The sequence below is a fragment of the Triturus cristatus genome, chromosome 4_1 (assembly GCF_964204655.1).
Source record: "Triturus cristatus chromosome 4_1, aTriCri1.1, whole genome shotgun sequence".
NCBI lineage: Eukaryota > Metazoa > Chordata > Amphibia > Caudata > Salamandridae > Triturus > Triturus cristatus.
The window spans coordinates 218,698,678-218,716,015 of record NC_140585.1 but is presented as its reverse complement, the minus strand read 5'-3'; the positions used below and the strand labels follow the sequence as shown (position 1 = coordinate 218,716,015).

The 17,338-nt window shown below is 45.0% G+C and overlaps 1 protein-coding gene across 1 annotated transcript in view; it reads left to right on the top strand.

Moving 5' to 3' along the window:
* OSBP (oxysterol binding protein) overlaps positions 1-17,338 on the top strand; it is a 465,191-nt gene that overhangs the window by 212,077 nt on the left and 235,776 nt on the right. Inside the window, exon 2 of the mRNA XM_085651892.1 lies at positions 9,803-10,011. Within this exon, the coding sequence (XP_085508018.1) occupies positions 9,803-10,011 (209 nt within the window). The remainder of the gene's footprint in view (positions 1-9,802; positions 10,012-17,338) is intronic.

Sequence of the window (17,338 nt, the reverse complement as noted above, 5' to 3'; positions counted from 1 at the left end):
TTTTGGGACATCCTGTAGGGAGTCATCCAAAGAAACAGCGTGGGTCATCTGCGAATGAATGAGGGTCGCCCAGGGGCGAAGGATTGAGCATCAAATGTATCCCATCATGAGTTCATATGAGCGGTATTGGGTATAGAGTTGAGAACAACATTTCAACGATCTAAGCATATCTTAAGAAGGTTTCATAGAGAAATAGCAGTTGTTTATAGTTAGGTGGAGAAGTTGAGCATGAATCTGCACTGTACATGTGTTTTTATCAGTAGGACATGCAGTGTAAAATCCAATGGGCTAGCATCATCCAATCTCTGCCTGTCTGTCTCCGACTTTGGCGATGATGCTCTAGGCGTTGCGTATGAGGGTTTTGGTGGACAAGTACATGTAAAGTTGCGATGGAGAAAGTTTCCCGCCTGTGGTGGGAAATTGAAAATGTGATCTTTTCCTTTGTATATCTGTAGGTGAGAAGAATAGAGCATGGCCTAAGGCATTTCAGCCATTCTTCGTTTCTGCTTGATCGGTGCAAAGTTCCTACGTGCTTCTTGGACTGATACAGCAAAGTATGGGTATATGGACACGGTATTGCCCTCCAACTGTAGATTCCGCTTTTTTTCTGGCTAGACAAAGGACTGTGTCTCGGTCTCAATAGTTCAGTAGTGTAGCAAGGATAGGCCGTGCTGCAGCTCCGGGCGGAGGACGGGACAGCAGCACCCGATGAGCTTGTTCGACTATCAACATTTTTGAGAAGGCCTTAGTCCCAAACAGAGCAGTGAGCAAATGTTCTATATAATCCTCCATTTTTCCTGTGTTGGTGGATTCCGGTATAACCAGGATGCATAGGTTATTTCTGTTTGACCTCGCTTCCAGGTCCTAGTTTTTTCACAGATATAAGCTGAAGAACTGTTTCCATGTTAAGTAGCTGTTCACTACGACTAGAGACTGTATCTCCGGCGGTGGAGATTCTTTGTTCTGCTTCCGTTTGGTGTCCCTCCTGCTTTATTCGATTATGGGTAATAAGAGTCCTATCTGGTGCGCATGGTATCCATTTTGACCTCAGTGGACGTGAGGCTTTGTTGCATTGCTATAGGCAACATTTTCATGTTCCTTGCGTCATTGGGGTCTACAGCTTGCATTATATCTGTGCCAGTTTGGTCCGTGAAGTTATTGGGGGTACCTGTGGATCTATGAGCCCTATACAGCAATTAGGTCTGCCGTCCGTCTGTTTTTCCTATATTGGCGTAGGAGGGAGAAAGAAGTAGCAGAAGTTTTGAAACCTAGTTGGTGTATCAGTATTGTTCTTGTATCAGAGTGGCAGGTGTAATTTAAGAAGTAGTTTGTGTTGTCCAGTGGCGCCACCCAGGGTCACCATCTTTCAGTGCTTGATAAAGGAGATGTCGGATGGTGTCTTTTTTTTCTTTTTGGTTGACAGCCATCCATTTGGTGCATTTCTCTTTAGATCTGTATGGATACCCAAGGGCCAGAAGGAGGGGGTCTGCTTTCATCCTTTGCTTTCATCTGGAGGTAAGTCTGCAGCGGCTTCTAGTTGTCCGTGAGGCGTGCTGCACAGGCAGAAGGTCCCAGTAGGCGGACAGCTGTCCATGGTAGATCCCCACATCTCTGAGCCAATCTGCAGCTTGGGATACCTGGTGGTGGCCCCAACACATTGCAATTCACCGTTTAACAAGTAAAAGGAGCATGGACACCAACCTCCTACTGTCCTCCAAGGGGGAGCATTCTATTTGAAACTCTAGCATCTCATCCATAGCATTGAAGAGGTTTCCCCCCCAATAGTGAGTAATGTCGGGGCAGTCCCAGGCCAGGTGCAGGAAGGACACGCCCTGGGCCCGGCATCTCAAGCATCGCGCATCCTCAGTCAAGCTGACATTGTATAACCATTCTGGAGTCCTGTATAACCTATGTAAACATTTTAAATTAATTAAATGCAGGCTGTAATTGGGGGACAACTCCAGTGCCTGCGCTCCGCAGAATGTCCATTGGTCCTCTGATATAGGTATGCTTAACTGTGCCTGCCACTTCCACGAGCCCCGGGAACATGGATCAGCGATGTTCGCCTGTATATAGCCGCGTGATCAGTTTGCGGGGCAAGGGGCTAGTCAGGAAGTCCTCAAAATACGAGGTCTTGCCCAAGTGAAAGATGTGCAGTTTTGTTGGTTAGAGTAGACAATACTTGATGTCCTGTTTTTTGATTAACCACTTCAGCGGCATGAATTCTCTTCTAGCTGCCTGCACACCCAGGGTGAAGTCGGGGTAAAACGATAGCTGAACACTTGCTAATCTCTTGCCAACCTGAGCATAGTGTCTCTGTCCCTATAGTTTAACAGGTGGGCAATAATCGGTCTGGTGGCGGTCTCGGTCCCACTGTCCTGTGTGCCCTTTCCACTATGCATACGGGCAACAGTGAGTTTCCCTGTAGGGACCTGAGCATTTTTTCTACAGAGTCCTCCACCCGTGTCATAGTGGTGGATTCCAGGATTCTCACTGTTCGCAGTTTGTTTCGCCTGGACCTGGCTGCCAAGTCCTCGTTTTTCTTTTGGATCACTTCCAGGACTTTTTCCGTGTTGAGCAGGCTCTTGCGTGTTACCACTACATCATTCTCTAATGCAGAGATGCGTTGTTCAAGTTGTCCGATACTTTCATCGTGACAGGCCACCTTGTCCTTCAGTCGATCTAGTCAGTCCAACAGGGAGTCTATTTTATGGTCCTTAGCCGTGAGAGATTGCTTGAAGTCCTTAAACATCTTGCAAATATCTGGCTCCTGTGCGGACGACACTCCTGTGTTTATCTCCTGCTGACCTTCCTCCATGGATGCTGTGCTTCTAGATTGTTTGCGCTGTTTGAACACCAGCTTAGATTGTCGGGTTTCTGTTTTCCCCATGGTGGTCTTGCTCTCCTGCGTTACTCCGGGGCCGCTCCGCCTTGCAGTGGCCGGCGCAATGCTCCTCCTTTCTTTTATATCAGTTAACGGGCTGGCTGCAGAAGTGCCCCTCTGGGGCTCGTGGGCCTCCGCACTGCGACCTGGCTCCCCGGTAGAATGACTGGTCAGGTGCTGCTGCTAGAGTCGCTGCTGGCAGGGGAAAGATTCTTAATCATTATACGCCCTGCCTGCTTGTTCCCGGATGGGGGCAATGCCTCAACCCGTCAAGCGCCAGGGGCCCTCTCAGTACAGGTGGTCCTCCAACCAGGTGCAATGCTTGACCTCTGGCAAGGGGGGCCTGCTCACCTGGTCACTTTAAAAAAAAAAAAAAAAAAAAAAACGAATTCACCAGGGTGGTGAATTGAAGGTTGACAGCCTCTTTTTCCGCTGTTTGTTCCTGGCACCTCACATACGCCTCTGGTGCCCTTTAAGGTGCTGTCTCCATCAGAGTCACCACTAAGTTTCAGGTTCTGTACTTTGCTTCGGCCCACCACTTGTGCCTTCCGATGTGTCCCTGCACTTTGGTCTCTCCCCTGGGCGCTGTCGTCGCAGCCCTGGCTCGTCACCGGCCTCTCCCCTGCCAGCCGCACCGCCCTCCGACGGGCACTTGCTCTCTGATTGTTTTCCTTTTTGGGGGGGGGGGGGGGTGGAAGGGGGGTGATGAGTCAGGGAGGGGAGGGTTTTTATTCTCTTTTGTTCATGTTGGAAGGTCCCAGGCTCTATTGAGCGTTCCCGGCAGTCGGGCTCGCTCTACTTAATAACAGTCAACCCCTATCTGGTGTGAGCAAAAGAGCAATGGATTTAATCCCGATCTATTGACTGGGGGTGAATGTTTGATTTGCTCTGCATTCTGTCCATAATCTGGGTGTCTTCTGCTTTCTCACCCTAAGTGTGTCTGGTATGCCCAGATGTGGGTCCTGGGCTCACTGTGCCACTGAATTCAAGCTAGATTGGCTGATGAGGGGTGGTGCGGGAAACCGGTTCCAGGATACTTGGTTCCTGTCCAGGGAGGACCTGGCTTGGCAGTTCGGTCTGGACTGGTCCCATGAGGCACAGATTCAATACTGATTTGCATATGGCTGGGTCTAAACTGGGGTGACTTGGTGAGCAAAAGAATGATGGATTTAACCCAGATCTATTAACTAGGGGTGAATGTTTGATTTGCTCTGCATTCCGTCCATCATCTGTGTCTCTTTTGCCATAGGGAAGGCTCCTTACATCTCCTTCCTGGCCCGACATGCAGTGCGTCTTGCACCGTCTCCAGGCATCCCTGCTCTTCCTTCGCTCTGTTTCCATCGGCGTCTCTCGCCTTCTGAGTGGGCCTACGAGCACCTCCGGTATTCGCAGTCTTCACCTCACGGTTGTCCTTTCCTTCGGGGATGGTGCGGTGAGCAGAGCTCCATCACAGGACTCGCTACTGTGCTCCACATCCGTCATGGGGCGTACTGGTTATGCTGCCCTGCCGCGCTGGTTTCTCTTTAGCTTCTGCTTATGTTTGGACCTTTGCGGTCGTCTTCCCGGGGATTTCTCTCCCTCCGGTGCAGGCTACTTGCGGCCTCAGCCCAGTACCCCAGTCACTCTGGCACAGCCAGCGCCCCCCCTCCTCAGGCCAAGCCTCTGGTTACTCAGCTGCAGAGTCCGGCGCTCTCCTTCTGCCATTTTCTGCATCCCTACCAGTTTCTCCCAACTTACGGGGGTGGGGAGGGTCTTGTTGCACCACGGTGCCAAGGATCTGCTGTGCACGGTTCTCTGCTGCCGCAGAGTGAAGCACTATACGGCGCACAGATTTGCGGGCTTTGCCACTCTGCCATGTAAGGTTGTGGGCCACGCAGCTGCTTGGTCCTCCGCCACAGCCCTCTCTCTGGGGCTTACTGTCCCGAGGGTAGCTCCATTTGAGCCCACATTAGTAACAGAAATACAACCATTTCCTTTACGGCTGCGATGTCTGCCTCTAGTGGCAGATAATTTGCGTATTGGTTGTCCAGCCCGCAGAGCCTCACAGAGTGGCAGCCATCTTGCGGCTTGGCTCTCTAGCGCACCCCGAGATGTTGGATGGTGTACAGTGTGCCACAGTTCAGGAGAGGGTTCTCCCAAAGCTCTGTGTGGTGAGGTCCAGCGCACCACACAGGCCCAGTCCCGCCTCATTCCTGTGGAGACCCCTGAGGCGGGGGCCGCAAGCAGCCTACAGCAGGTAATTAACTTTTTCTTTTCCTCCAACTCCTGTTGTGATGCCCCAATAGGATTTGAACCTGGTTCTAACCCTTTTTAATGGCACTTTCCTTAGAGCCCCATTACAGTTGTCAGTTACAACTGTTAACATTCAACAGTATTTATGGTGATCAGTACCTCAGCGAGTGCATTAGTGAATTCCAAGAACTGAGCGTTTGTCTGCCTTTCACATTCTTCTTCCTGGACAAACTGGCCTTTCAAAGTAAAGTGGATTTCCTTTCGAAGGTGGTATTCTCTTTATATCTAGGGCAATTCATTGACTTTTCTGCTTTTCCCCTCCCTTTCTTGACACCAAGGAGGAGTAGAGATTGGATAGGCTGGACACTGGAACTTTTGCAGGGATTCTGCCCAAAAACAGAACTATGCGTAGGATTATGGGACCTTACTGCATAGTAACTGAGTCATCCTACCACCTTAGTACCCATGAGCCCAGTGTCTTGCTCCGCCTTTCAGATAATACAGAATCTCCCACAAATCTCACTTACACACAGTTACTCAAACACGGCGAAGCACAACATAAAACACACCCAGAAAGGGGTTTACTTTACAAAATGACTCTCTTTTTAGAATAAGGCTTGGGGTTTTATTTATGCAATGCTCTCTAACAAAAAGGCTTTCCCAGATGTCAAACAGTCAAATGTATATAGAGATATATATTTATATGGAAGCAATAATAACACACTTAGTAAATGCAACAGTTAAATGCATGAATAATAATATGAAATACAAGCAGCAATTAATATGAGATAAAACTAAAGCAAATATACTGTACGCCCTGCAAGAAACCAGAAAGATATATATATATATATATATATATATATATATATATATATATATATATATATATATATATATATATATTTCCAAACACAAAGCACCAGATTTCGGGAGGCACACACCTTGTGTAATTGTTTATTTCGGCAAGGCAGCTCTGCACGGGTCCAGCATACACACAGAATTCATCAGCCAAAATAATCGTCCTTACGCGTTTCGAGCGTCATGCGCTCTTGATCACAGGTGTTTGGCCAAATGCGGAAGGCAGCATATCGCATCTCCTAAATAGCAGTTCATAAGATCAGCCCACCTGGGCGTGTCTGCCAAGTGCATCCTGGTATCTGGAGTTTATACTTCGCCACTACGGCTGCCATTACCACATTTATACATTTTCAAAATACCTCAGTAGGTTTCCATGATGACTGCTGGCTCCGTCAGAGCTGCATTTGTCCCTTTACTGCAGAAACCACAAAGTTCCATTAGCAGTGTACAATGACACGCTGGACACCACTCCATTTGAGGGGGGGCCTCTCCACGACCCTGGTCGGGCCGCAAATTCATTGTGTTTGGAAATATATATATATATATATATATATATATATATATATATATATATATATGTATATATATATATATATATATATATATATATGTATATGTATATATATATATATTTATTTGCTCCAAGTTACCCACAGGTTCGGGATGCACTCAGACCACAGTGTACATCCGCGTACCAACACTCACGTCTCGGGCAGCCGACGCGTTTCGAAATTCTTTCTTCTTCAAAGGCTAGATTCCACTCAGTACACAGCGTTTGTTTGACCACTCCTTTATTTAATCAGTCGCCTCCTGATAGGCTGCTCAGATGAGCCCTCCCTTTAGGAATTCTGGGATATGTAGTCCCCCATGTAAAAAAGCGTTTGTGGAACTGTTTCTTAAAACCCTCCAATGGGTCCCGATGCGTGCATGGTCAATAGTAGGTGCTGTGGCTCCATTTTTATATATATATATATATATATATATATATATATATATACTAAATACATCAAATGATTACTTTGGATGTGCTCTCTGACTCATTCACACATTACAAAGAAAATACCTCAAATGATCAAAGCCACTGGCCACACATCACAATGGCAATATTCAAAACTCAAAACTTCACCTGGTGCAAACACTGCATCTTAGCCCACTCCAGACCGGGGGATTTAACAGCCGGGGATAAGACCCTCAGCAACCAGGGTTCCGCTGTACTGAAGTATACGCGTCCTTCCCCATTCAAATTTCAAAATCCCGGTTTCTACGTCAACAACCCTCAGCTTTATAATCTCAGATACACTCTAGAAGGTTCGAAAGTCTTCCCCTCTGTGCCAAGGAAACTTACTGGAACTGGCCAGCTTCCAGGCAAGCATTCCACGGCAAGAAGGAGTTCCCCCGTTCCCTCTACATTCTCACATGTTCCAGCCTTATCATGACGAAGCTTACGAAAGCCTTCCAGGGTACATTAAACAATTTCTCACAAAACAATACTTGAACGTGATTAAACCAAGCAACTTGCAAACACTCTGGGGGCCTGTCTGTGCGCGCAGAAAAGCTCCAGCAAGTTGGAGTCAGAATTCAGGATGACATGAGGCCATGTCAAAGCCAATAGTAAGAACTTCATAATTCTTGCCAATGTACAACACGATGCGCATTTGTGCACCACTGCCTATAACATCACATACGTCATCTCTCAATGTACAACACAGTGCACATTTGTGCACCACTGCTTATAGCATTACATACGTCATCTCTCAATGTTCAACACAGTGCACATTTGTGCACCACTGCTCATAACACTGCACTTTGAGACCAAAAAGTACATTCCACACCTCTTTCTCTCTCATGCTTTCAAATGCACATCCCACGTGTCCTGTTCTTGGCAAGCTGTTCTACTGTGACAGCTCCTACTTCAAAACTACGAGAAGAGAAACAAGGCATATGCAGGACGTTGTACATTCAGGCTAGGATAAAATAACACACCAAAGTCCATTAAAATGATGGTAGTCAAAGGTCATCACGTGGTGTCAGACCACAAAAGTGCCTCAAGCACTACACCCAGGACCGACTAGCTATAATGACTCACTTGCTCTCCTACTCACTCACAGAGAAACAAATGATTAGACACCCCAGAACACAACACTCCCAGATCTCTCAGGAATCGCGGTAACAAGACATACCCTTTCGCTTGCACTCTTGTACTTGTCCGCAATAAGTTCTGACAGACACGAAAAAGTTTAAAATATTTATTTTAACTAACGTGCCATAACATGCAGTATACGTGCCACAACAAGCAGGAAAATGCATAGTACAAATACAGTCATCGTAGCGGCTAGTCCATAAATGAAGGGAGATGTCATCATGAACAGACAATAGAGCCTAACCTCCCTCGCCTTGCTAAGAAACATTTTTTATTATATATTAGAAGATCTCTGGGCTTTGTCTGCAGACTCCATACCTTAGCCTATAGAGAGTAGATCTACATCATAGGTGCTCTCTTGCTCTTCTCCCTGGAAAGGTCCCTCTCCAAGTGTGTGCTACCTATTCATGTTTTCCAATAAAACCAAAGTACGTTGTCCCAAGCAACAGTTACATCGTTATGTTTTGTCTAAGTGCTAAGGCCTGGCCAGAACAAAATAACGAGGTGCATTGTTGTTCGACCGTACTCTCAATGTTTAGTCAAAATCCCAGGAACCAGCAGAGTGTGAACACAGCGATGAGTTCTCATGTGAAAACAGCCATAGAAAGTATCGCAAAAATAAAGTTACGTAGTAACGTGCGCAAAGCAGCAGGCTAGCTGCAGCGTGCTCATGCTAACTTAGAGAAGACAACAATGTCCCCATGGGCCATGTGACAGAATGGTGGTTATTATTTATATTGAGTGCACCAAAGCAATAGCTTCTGTTAAACAGCTCTTTGTGGGGTATACAGGCAGTAAGAAAGCCAAGACAGTTCCAGAATCTTGTTTAATCCCATTAGATAATACTTAGCATATAGATGTGTATTGCTCTTGCGAAAAAGAAATCGCCAGATGGAGTCTGTACTCATTCTATCAGAACAGTTTTCGCTTTTCCAGGTTTGTTCCTGAGATTTACTGTACAGCTAGATTGGGTTCCCTTTACGCCTTTGCTAAGCAGTATTGCTTGGATTCCAAGGTGCAAAGGAATGGCCACTTTGTATGCTGTGTTCTGCAGGTTTTCTTCATCTAAACATTCTCTCAGACCGACCACCTCGAGAGGTGTACAGTTTTGGAATCTATTCAACAGGAGATGTAAGTGAAGGTAAAACTAAGCATCAGAAGAGAATGTTGCTTAACTTCAGTAGCCAACTATGTGGTCAGATACTCTACCTACTCCAGATTCCTCACTGATCCTGCCCAATTCCCCATTCTGAAGGGTGTTCATATGTCACATTGAAAATGTAGATTTCTGCACTTCAATGCTTCACATTGATTGTCATTTCCTCATCTAGGCCTCTAGGAGCATGTGAAAAAATGGATCTGAAACGGACGTCTGTATGACAGGGTTTCTCTGTATGGCTCCAGTGATGTCAGGCAGGTGTCCCTGCCAGCACCCCTTAGGAGTAGGAAAGGTATTGAAGTTTCCAGATCCTGTCTGGTACCTGGGGATATTTAGCAGGTGAGGATTCTGAAGGTAGAATGGCCACCAGAGAGATTGTTACCAAAGGTAAGTAACTTTTTCTTTGGAAAAAGATGTGCTTCCAAATAATTACATACTAATGTGATTTTTGGTTGTTAATAGTGATAATTATCTTCATTACATTACTTTACTGCTTTCTAACAATATCCCTTCCTGCTTCCCCCTGTAGATCGAAGGCTGAAATGCGTCACACTTGCCGTGGCACTATTAATCTTGCTACTGCCAACATCACGGTGGAGGACTCCTGCAATTTTATCATCTCCAATGGAGGAGCACAGACCTACCACCTTAAGGCCAGCACCGAGGTTGAGCGCCAGCGGTGGGTCACAGCACTGGAGCTGGCAAAGGCTCGAGCCGTGAAGATGCTAGCTGAATCCGGTGAGGGTTGGAAAGAGATGGGGGTTGTTGAGATTTACCTCAAGAGTTTAGCAAAAATGTTAAGGTAAAGGAATGAAAGGGGTTTAGTGAGGGTGGTATGGCATTGATGAGCCAACAGATGCTGTGGATGATTCTGTGTTTGCTGATGGGAATGAGATGGATATACAAGACTGGGACAGGAGAGTTGAGAAAGCTAAGAGATTTGAGAGAGAGTTGGGTTCGAAGAAAGTAAAAACTTTGTGAAGTAGGGTTGCCAAGAGTAATACCTCAGATTTCATGAAAGTGAGGTGTTCTTTTCTCTGCCGTAAATTTTGTATCTGCTTCACATCACAAGGCATGTTTTCACACCCTAGATGTTATTTCATTATACACTTTCTAGCAGCTAAAATCTGTCTCATATTACTCAAAAACTAAGTATCCTACAAGTTTTTTTCAAGTTCTCCTTTGGTCATTGGCAATATGCTTATATGGGGGGGGAGGAGAACGATGTTTAGTTGAACGTATGCCTCAAGAGTCTCAGGGGAAAGGGTTCCTTACCTGATATGCTACTACCATAAAGCGGCTTTCGTTCCTGCTTCTGATCTTTAGGTCCATTAGAGTTACACCTTCTCCAAATATTGGCTTCAAGCCGCACTGCCAATATGACATGACTGGCCTCCCGTTGGCGTAATTGCACTACCAGAAGTCTGCCCACATTTTCCCTCTGCTCATAATGGCACTATTTTAGGTGCAGCAGAGCGTATTCAACCTGCATTGTGAAGTATGTGTTTGGGTCATACTTTTCCAATATGCGTAAAAGGTCTGGTGTGAGATGATTTGTGTAGGTCCTAGTGAGGTCACGCACCTAGGCTTCCAGTCGACTCTGCCTCTCACGAGCCTCCTGTTTATTCGCTGTCAGTCCCTCATACGATCCCCCTCCCCACTCAAAGTAGCTTTACTTGCTGCTCAAAGAACCTGCGGTGAGGAAGTGGAGGGTTTGTTGTTCAGCAAGTACTTATGGAAATAGGTCATAAGTTTTTGTTTGTCTTCTGGCATTAGTTAGCAGACCTAATCCGAGGACTAGGAGGGCATGGTTTGTAATCCCCCCCCCCCCTTTCTCTATGGAGCAGACATGTAGGGTGGATAACGAGGAATGGTTCATGAGTAAGTTGTATATCCTAGAACAATTCCCATGAACAAAAGAGAGAAAGATGTGTTTCCTGTCTCGTGATTGTGTCAATCGCCATGGATGGTGTAGACTATGATCCTGTAGAACATTGTGCAAAATCGCCCTGTCTCGAGCGTTGGTCCTGTCCAAGGGTCCTGACTGATCTAAATATGAGTCCAGTGCCAGATTCCAGTTCCCTCCAATTACCACTCTGTCATTGCCAAACTTTGTCTGAGTTCTAGATAGAGAGGAGAAGAAAGAAACTCTGTCCTGGTTGGGGGCATAAGTGAAGCGCATTATTAGGGCCTGGCCCCATGTTTTAAACTTCACAAAGACTTAGTGTCTTAAACGGTCCGTACACGTCTTCAAAATAGTATGGGGGACAGATTTGTGGAAGTGTTTGTTATTCTCTTCAACAATCTTGCAACTCTTTCGGAAAAAGGAGTCTTGTGTATTGAGGGCGTCTGGAAGGAGGCTAATACTAATAACCATACCCACCCAGGCCCTCTTCAATTTGCTTGACTTACAGATAAATGTGTTTCCTACAGTAGGGCTGTGTCCAGGGTTTTCAAGGCAATATCTGTGTGTCTTCTTTCGCTTGATATAATGGGTAACACCATTGACCTTGCAGGAAATAATACAGAGACATTTAAGTGGTGAGTGAGAAGTCATGAGGCATGGTCAAGGTATTGTAAATATTGGCGAGGAATAGGAGACCCCTTATATGAGGTGTGGAAATCGACGGTTGTGGGATGAGCAGGCGAATAGGCACATGTAGCGGATCACTAGTGGTGCAATGGGAGAGTCTGGGTGGCTGATATGGCCGTAGGAGAACAGCGAGTAGTTATGGTCAGTAGGTAGATAGGTAATGGAAGAACCCCTTTAGTATATAGTGTAATAGAAAGGTCCCAATCAAAACTGAAAAATATATCTGCAATACAGCAACTTAGTGCGCCAAAAGGATGTTGAATGCTGCTTTGTCTAACAAATGCAATACACATATAGAAGCTGAACGGGTGAGGAAACATGGTCAAAAAACATCTCGGGCTCACCTGGGCGTAACTGGTTCCAAAGAAAGCCTCAGGAGAAGTCCGGCGAAAGAGTAGGCATAGTATAACAGTGTCGAATTGGTGAGGGGATGCCCACCTAAATGTGACCCCCTAAGGAGAGTCCACAGCCCACAGAAGTGTCCCTGACAAGATCATATTTTCAGGGCTGGGTAAGTACGATTTAGAAGTATTGAATCAAGCTAAAGAAAGAACCAAAACCATAACCAGGGAAGAACTACTGACCCCCAAAGAAAAGCCTTCACACAATCGTATGACAGTCGTATCAAAATCTTCTACAAAAAGTACAGCATATAAAAGAATCATAAAAAAGCATTGGCCAATTTTGGTTCTGGAACTGGATTTTAATCACATCTATGACGAAAAGCCTATCTTCGCATACACCAGAGGCAAAAACCTAGGGGAAATCATCAAACAATGCAAAAGAGAATAACACCTGACAACATTTAAAGGAACAATTCCATGCTGGAATTGCAATAACTGCCATAATGTGATTAAAGGTCCCCAAATATCACATCCTATGATAGGCCACGATATCAAGCTGAAAGTCAACGCTACATGCGACACGAATAACATAATATATTTGTTGAAATGTCCTTGTGGAAAGGTGTACGTTGTCCAAACTGAACGAAAACTCAAAATAAGAGTTAACAAACACAAAAGTAACATCAGAACTAGATCATTAAAATCTACAGTAGCAAGTCATTTCGTGGAAGCACACCATAACGTCAGCCAATTAAAGTTTTGCGTTCTTGAAGTTGTGGAACAACAAGAAGGAAGGAACAAACATACAGATTTGCTACAACGCGAGAACTATTGAATCCGACTCCTGAATGCTTTAAGACCACATGGATTAAATGACAGAATGGAATACCAATGTTACTTATAACTTATTTGTTGATCACCCATTCTGCTCACAACCATCCCTGATATGGTCTCCTAACATCGCATCAAACTAATAGCTCATTTTTATTTTCATGTTTTATTTATTTTCATCACTTATACACAAGGTTGAACTAATTTTAAATTTAACATAATCATAACACTTAGAGTTATACAAGAACAGACATACCGTCTGTCTTTTATATCACTTGTAGTTCACTAACGCGGTGTGTGTCACGTGATTCCGTTCTCGCTAACATCGCGGAAGTCCGTCTTCTCACTTTCATCACAACTTCCAACACAGCCGGCGAAATGTATAACGCGCCTGAGCACGAGTGGAAAATAACAAAATTTTGAGTAAGTACAAGGCTGATAACTCAGAGCAAACGCTCATTGAAGATCTTTTTAAAAAGTCATGATTTTTCTTAAAAATCACCCGTGCACAAGAACCATTTAGGTTCTAAACGCCAGATACAGTCACACTAGGCGCCACCCTTTCCTTAGGGAACGCCGTGGTTTTAGTTGCACACAGCACAAGCCCGATTTTTTTACCTCCGTGGTTTTATTGTTTACAACCACCTCTCTCACGCACCCCCATAATTAACCTGTGCACAACCGGAATTTTTATATATAGCACTATAGATTTCATCCATATTAACCACAGGCACGGTTTCGATAATATAAGCACGACGCACCGATTAATACACAATAATTAGCATGCCTTATTGACATAACCATGTTGATATATTCTGAAAGTGCTTTTTAAAGTCTTCATGTATTGTAAACAAGAGATGTTTATTTAATTATTTCACAGATCGTCCCCAGATGAAGGCCGCACAGGCTGAAATGCATTGGGACTTGTCAAATATTTTCTTTCAACGCCAATGTATGTAGTGATTAAAATTGCATTCATGTGATAAAAACACAATACAATAAAATGAATGACAAGCATGTTTGAGTAATCATTCATTATATAACATTAATCCATTGAAAAGACTTTGTATCAAACTCATCAACCTCCCTTAGGAGGCACCACACTGTGCCCTGGGGACACACCTCACAATTGTGGGGATGCTACTACGATTGTAAGCACGATTTATCTCATCCTTTGGCAGCCGTGCCCTTTCCGTCTCACGGTACTCTCCCAACCCATTGTTTCAGTACAGTATCCAAACTTTGGTGTTCAGGGGAGGCAACATCCATGTTCGGGCCTTAATGTAGAGGGGGGCTAAGGCCTGCCCCTCTTTGTCGTGTGGCTGAGTTACCATTGTGAAGGTGTCCATAGCTGCTGCCTCAAGAGAGGAAAGGAACTGTTCGATATCGTCCGGATCGTCAAATTCTCTGTGCTCGCCATTGATGGTGAGTAGCATGATTCACAGCTCCAGAACGCCATAACGGATGTCAATTTTCCGAAGGGTCAGTCGTAGAGACAGGAATTTCTTTAGGTGCACTACGATATCACAAGAGAAGTCAGTTGCAATATGAATCTTGGCGCCTTCCATAAAGGGACTATTGTGATGTTTAGATGCAGAGATTTTTTGCCAGACTCGATGATGACAAAGGAAGCATGCAATGATCTGCTTAATTGTATTTTGTGAAAGTTAGGCCTTTTAGCTCCCATAGGAAAGTGGATGGTTAGTCTTTATTGTTCTCTTCAACTTGCTCCGGTAGTCAGAAAGCTGAATTTATTTATTTGACTGCGGTCCTCTGCCTACACCAGATTCCTGTGCAAGTGCTATCCTTCTCTACCAACATCAGGGTTCATTTCTAAGACAGTTAGGTGAACCGTCAGGACCTCCACTTTATGAGCTGTGGCATCAAGCCACGTGTTGAAGGAGCTGGGATCATTCCTTGGGGTTTCGGGTCAGCAACCATAGATTTAGTATCAGCATGCATCGAGTCTATAGTTGACTTGATGTCTGGTAGTTCCCTCATTATAGTCTCCAAAGTGATGTCGGCCATGGCTCGTGGAGTGGTGTCTTGTCTTGCCAGCCACTATGTCCGTAAAGAGGAGCTGATGTCTTGATTTCCCCTTAGACACCCAGGATGATTACTCAGCCAAGACGAGCTGGGTAGGACAGGCATCAAACTATGGCTGTAGATGCGTCCAGAGGTGAGCCACATCCTTCAACTGTCGTAACCAGGGGACAAGGGGACCCTACTCACAAGGAACCGGGGGAATTACATTATTATCAGAAACAGTGGTTCCTGTGGAAAAATTCAAAAAGTCTGTACTGGTAAGTATATGCACAATCGCAATGAAAGAGGGTTGAGGTGCTGACAAAAGGAGAAAAGACCAAATACACTTTTGTTACACTTTATCACAGTTGTATTTTATATTTTGCAAGCATTATATACAGAAATAAATGAGAACAGTTGTGTGAGGTGTCCCCAGTGAACCTAAAATATTAGTGGCATCTTTGTGACATTAGTATTTGGTTTCCAAACTATTGTAAAGTTGGCCATTTTGAACTGTACAAAAATGGACCGCGACTGTATACAACAATATACGCGGTTTTAGTGGTTCGCTTTTGTTCTTTGTCGATGACGTTTCGACCCTGTGTGTAAAGTAGGGTCTCTTCAGGACCTAGGAAAGGTGGGACATCTGAATGGATGATTACGTAGCCGCGTTAGGGGTGAGTGCCACAGGTGAGTGTCTATGCTCCGGGGTCCCCTCATTTGGGCATGCATGTTTTATCAACAAGTAAGGACTAGTCCTGTGAAACATATATCAATATATATATAATGCATATATAAACACACACATATGCAGCCTAAATGCCAAATTGGGCTAAAGTATGCCAATATTGCACTGCATTTTTTTCATTTAAAATAAAACATATTTTGCAACATTTCCATGACATAGAGAAATATACTCTTAACTTGTTTGAACACAGCCTTTATTTTTAAGGAAAAAGGCAAGGTAATAGCAGGCAGATTAGCCTAGAAGGCTGCATATCGAGAACACATAAAAAAAAAACTGGCGTCGTGCTTTTAAGACCTCCAGGACCTCCAGGCTCCCATCATGCCTCACAGGTCACTTCTCTTTTCTGGCTCCTCCTCTGAGGATCCTGGAGCATTGCGCACATCAGTTAGTGGATTTCACTCACTAATTGGTTTTGTGAGGTTGAATTTTTGGGCTTTTTTCAATATATTCTAGTACAAGTCCACCCTTGTTTCTGACTTCCCTGCTATTTGTTTAGTCAGAACTGCCAGCCTTGTGTAATAAGTGTCCTTCTTGTGGGAAGAAAATAGCAAAATCCGACCCACACTTGGTCTGTATTGTGTGCTTACCATCCTCACACAGACTCTTTCTGGTCGACGATCTAGGTCTGCTTCACCTACGATGGCAGACCGCAGATGCTCGACGTCAAAGACACACCACCGACCTGGGCGGTCACTGTCAAGGCCGATGTCGAGGACACCTCAGAGGTCGAAGATGCCACTGGCATCGAAGACTCATAGGCTGCACATATGTGTTTATATATGCCTAATATATATAATATATATTACCTACTGGCGGTCGCCAGTAGGTAGTTCTAGTTAGGACCTAGTTTCCATAGGAAAAGCGTTTTTTGTTATCCCAATAACATTGGTGCCGGTTGTCGAATCTTTGCGATATTATCAAAACTAGTGGGACGCACCGGTCAGCTCCTGTCTTGAGAGTTTCGGGGTGATTCGACAAGCAGGGGCCGAGATAAAGGGGGGGGGGGAGGGGGGAAATCTCAAAACGGGTTTTCCCGATGTTATTTTCCATAGGAAACTTTAGACACGGCTACAGCCCGAACTGCAAAATAGTAGCCCTTGGTTCAGAAAGAAACCTTTTTGTTAAATGGTGTAAATCAGTTCAGTAGTTCCTGAGATATTCAAAAAATAAAAAGTTTAGATATCTGGGTGGAGCCTAACCCTCCGAGCAGGAGCTTGGCCCCAATTGGCTGCCAACACTCCAGACCAGGAAGTGTTGGCAGCCATCTTGTGCTCGGACCCATGGAGAAAGAAAAGGTGAGCAAAAAGATAAAAAACAACAAAATACACCCTGACCCCCCCAGGCCTTCTCAGGCCCAAACAAGGCATTTTTTTTTTCTTCAGGCTGGGTCACGCTGTAGGCGAATCCATCCGAAAATTTTAAAAAACTAAGCGCGATCTCCCGCTTTTCGTTTTCAAAGCCCTCGGGTGGGTCAGGTCCCGGGGGCATGCATAATTGGGGCATACGTTATTGTGATTTACGGCA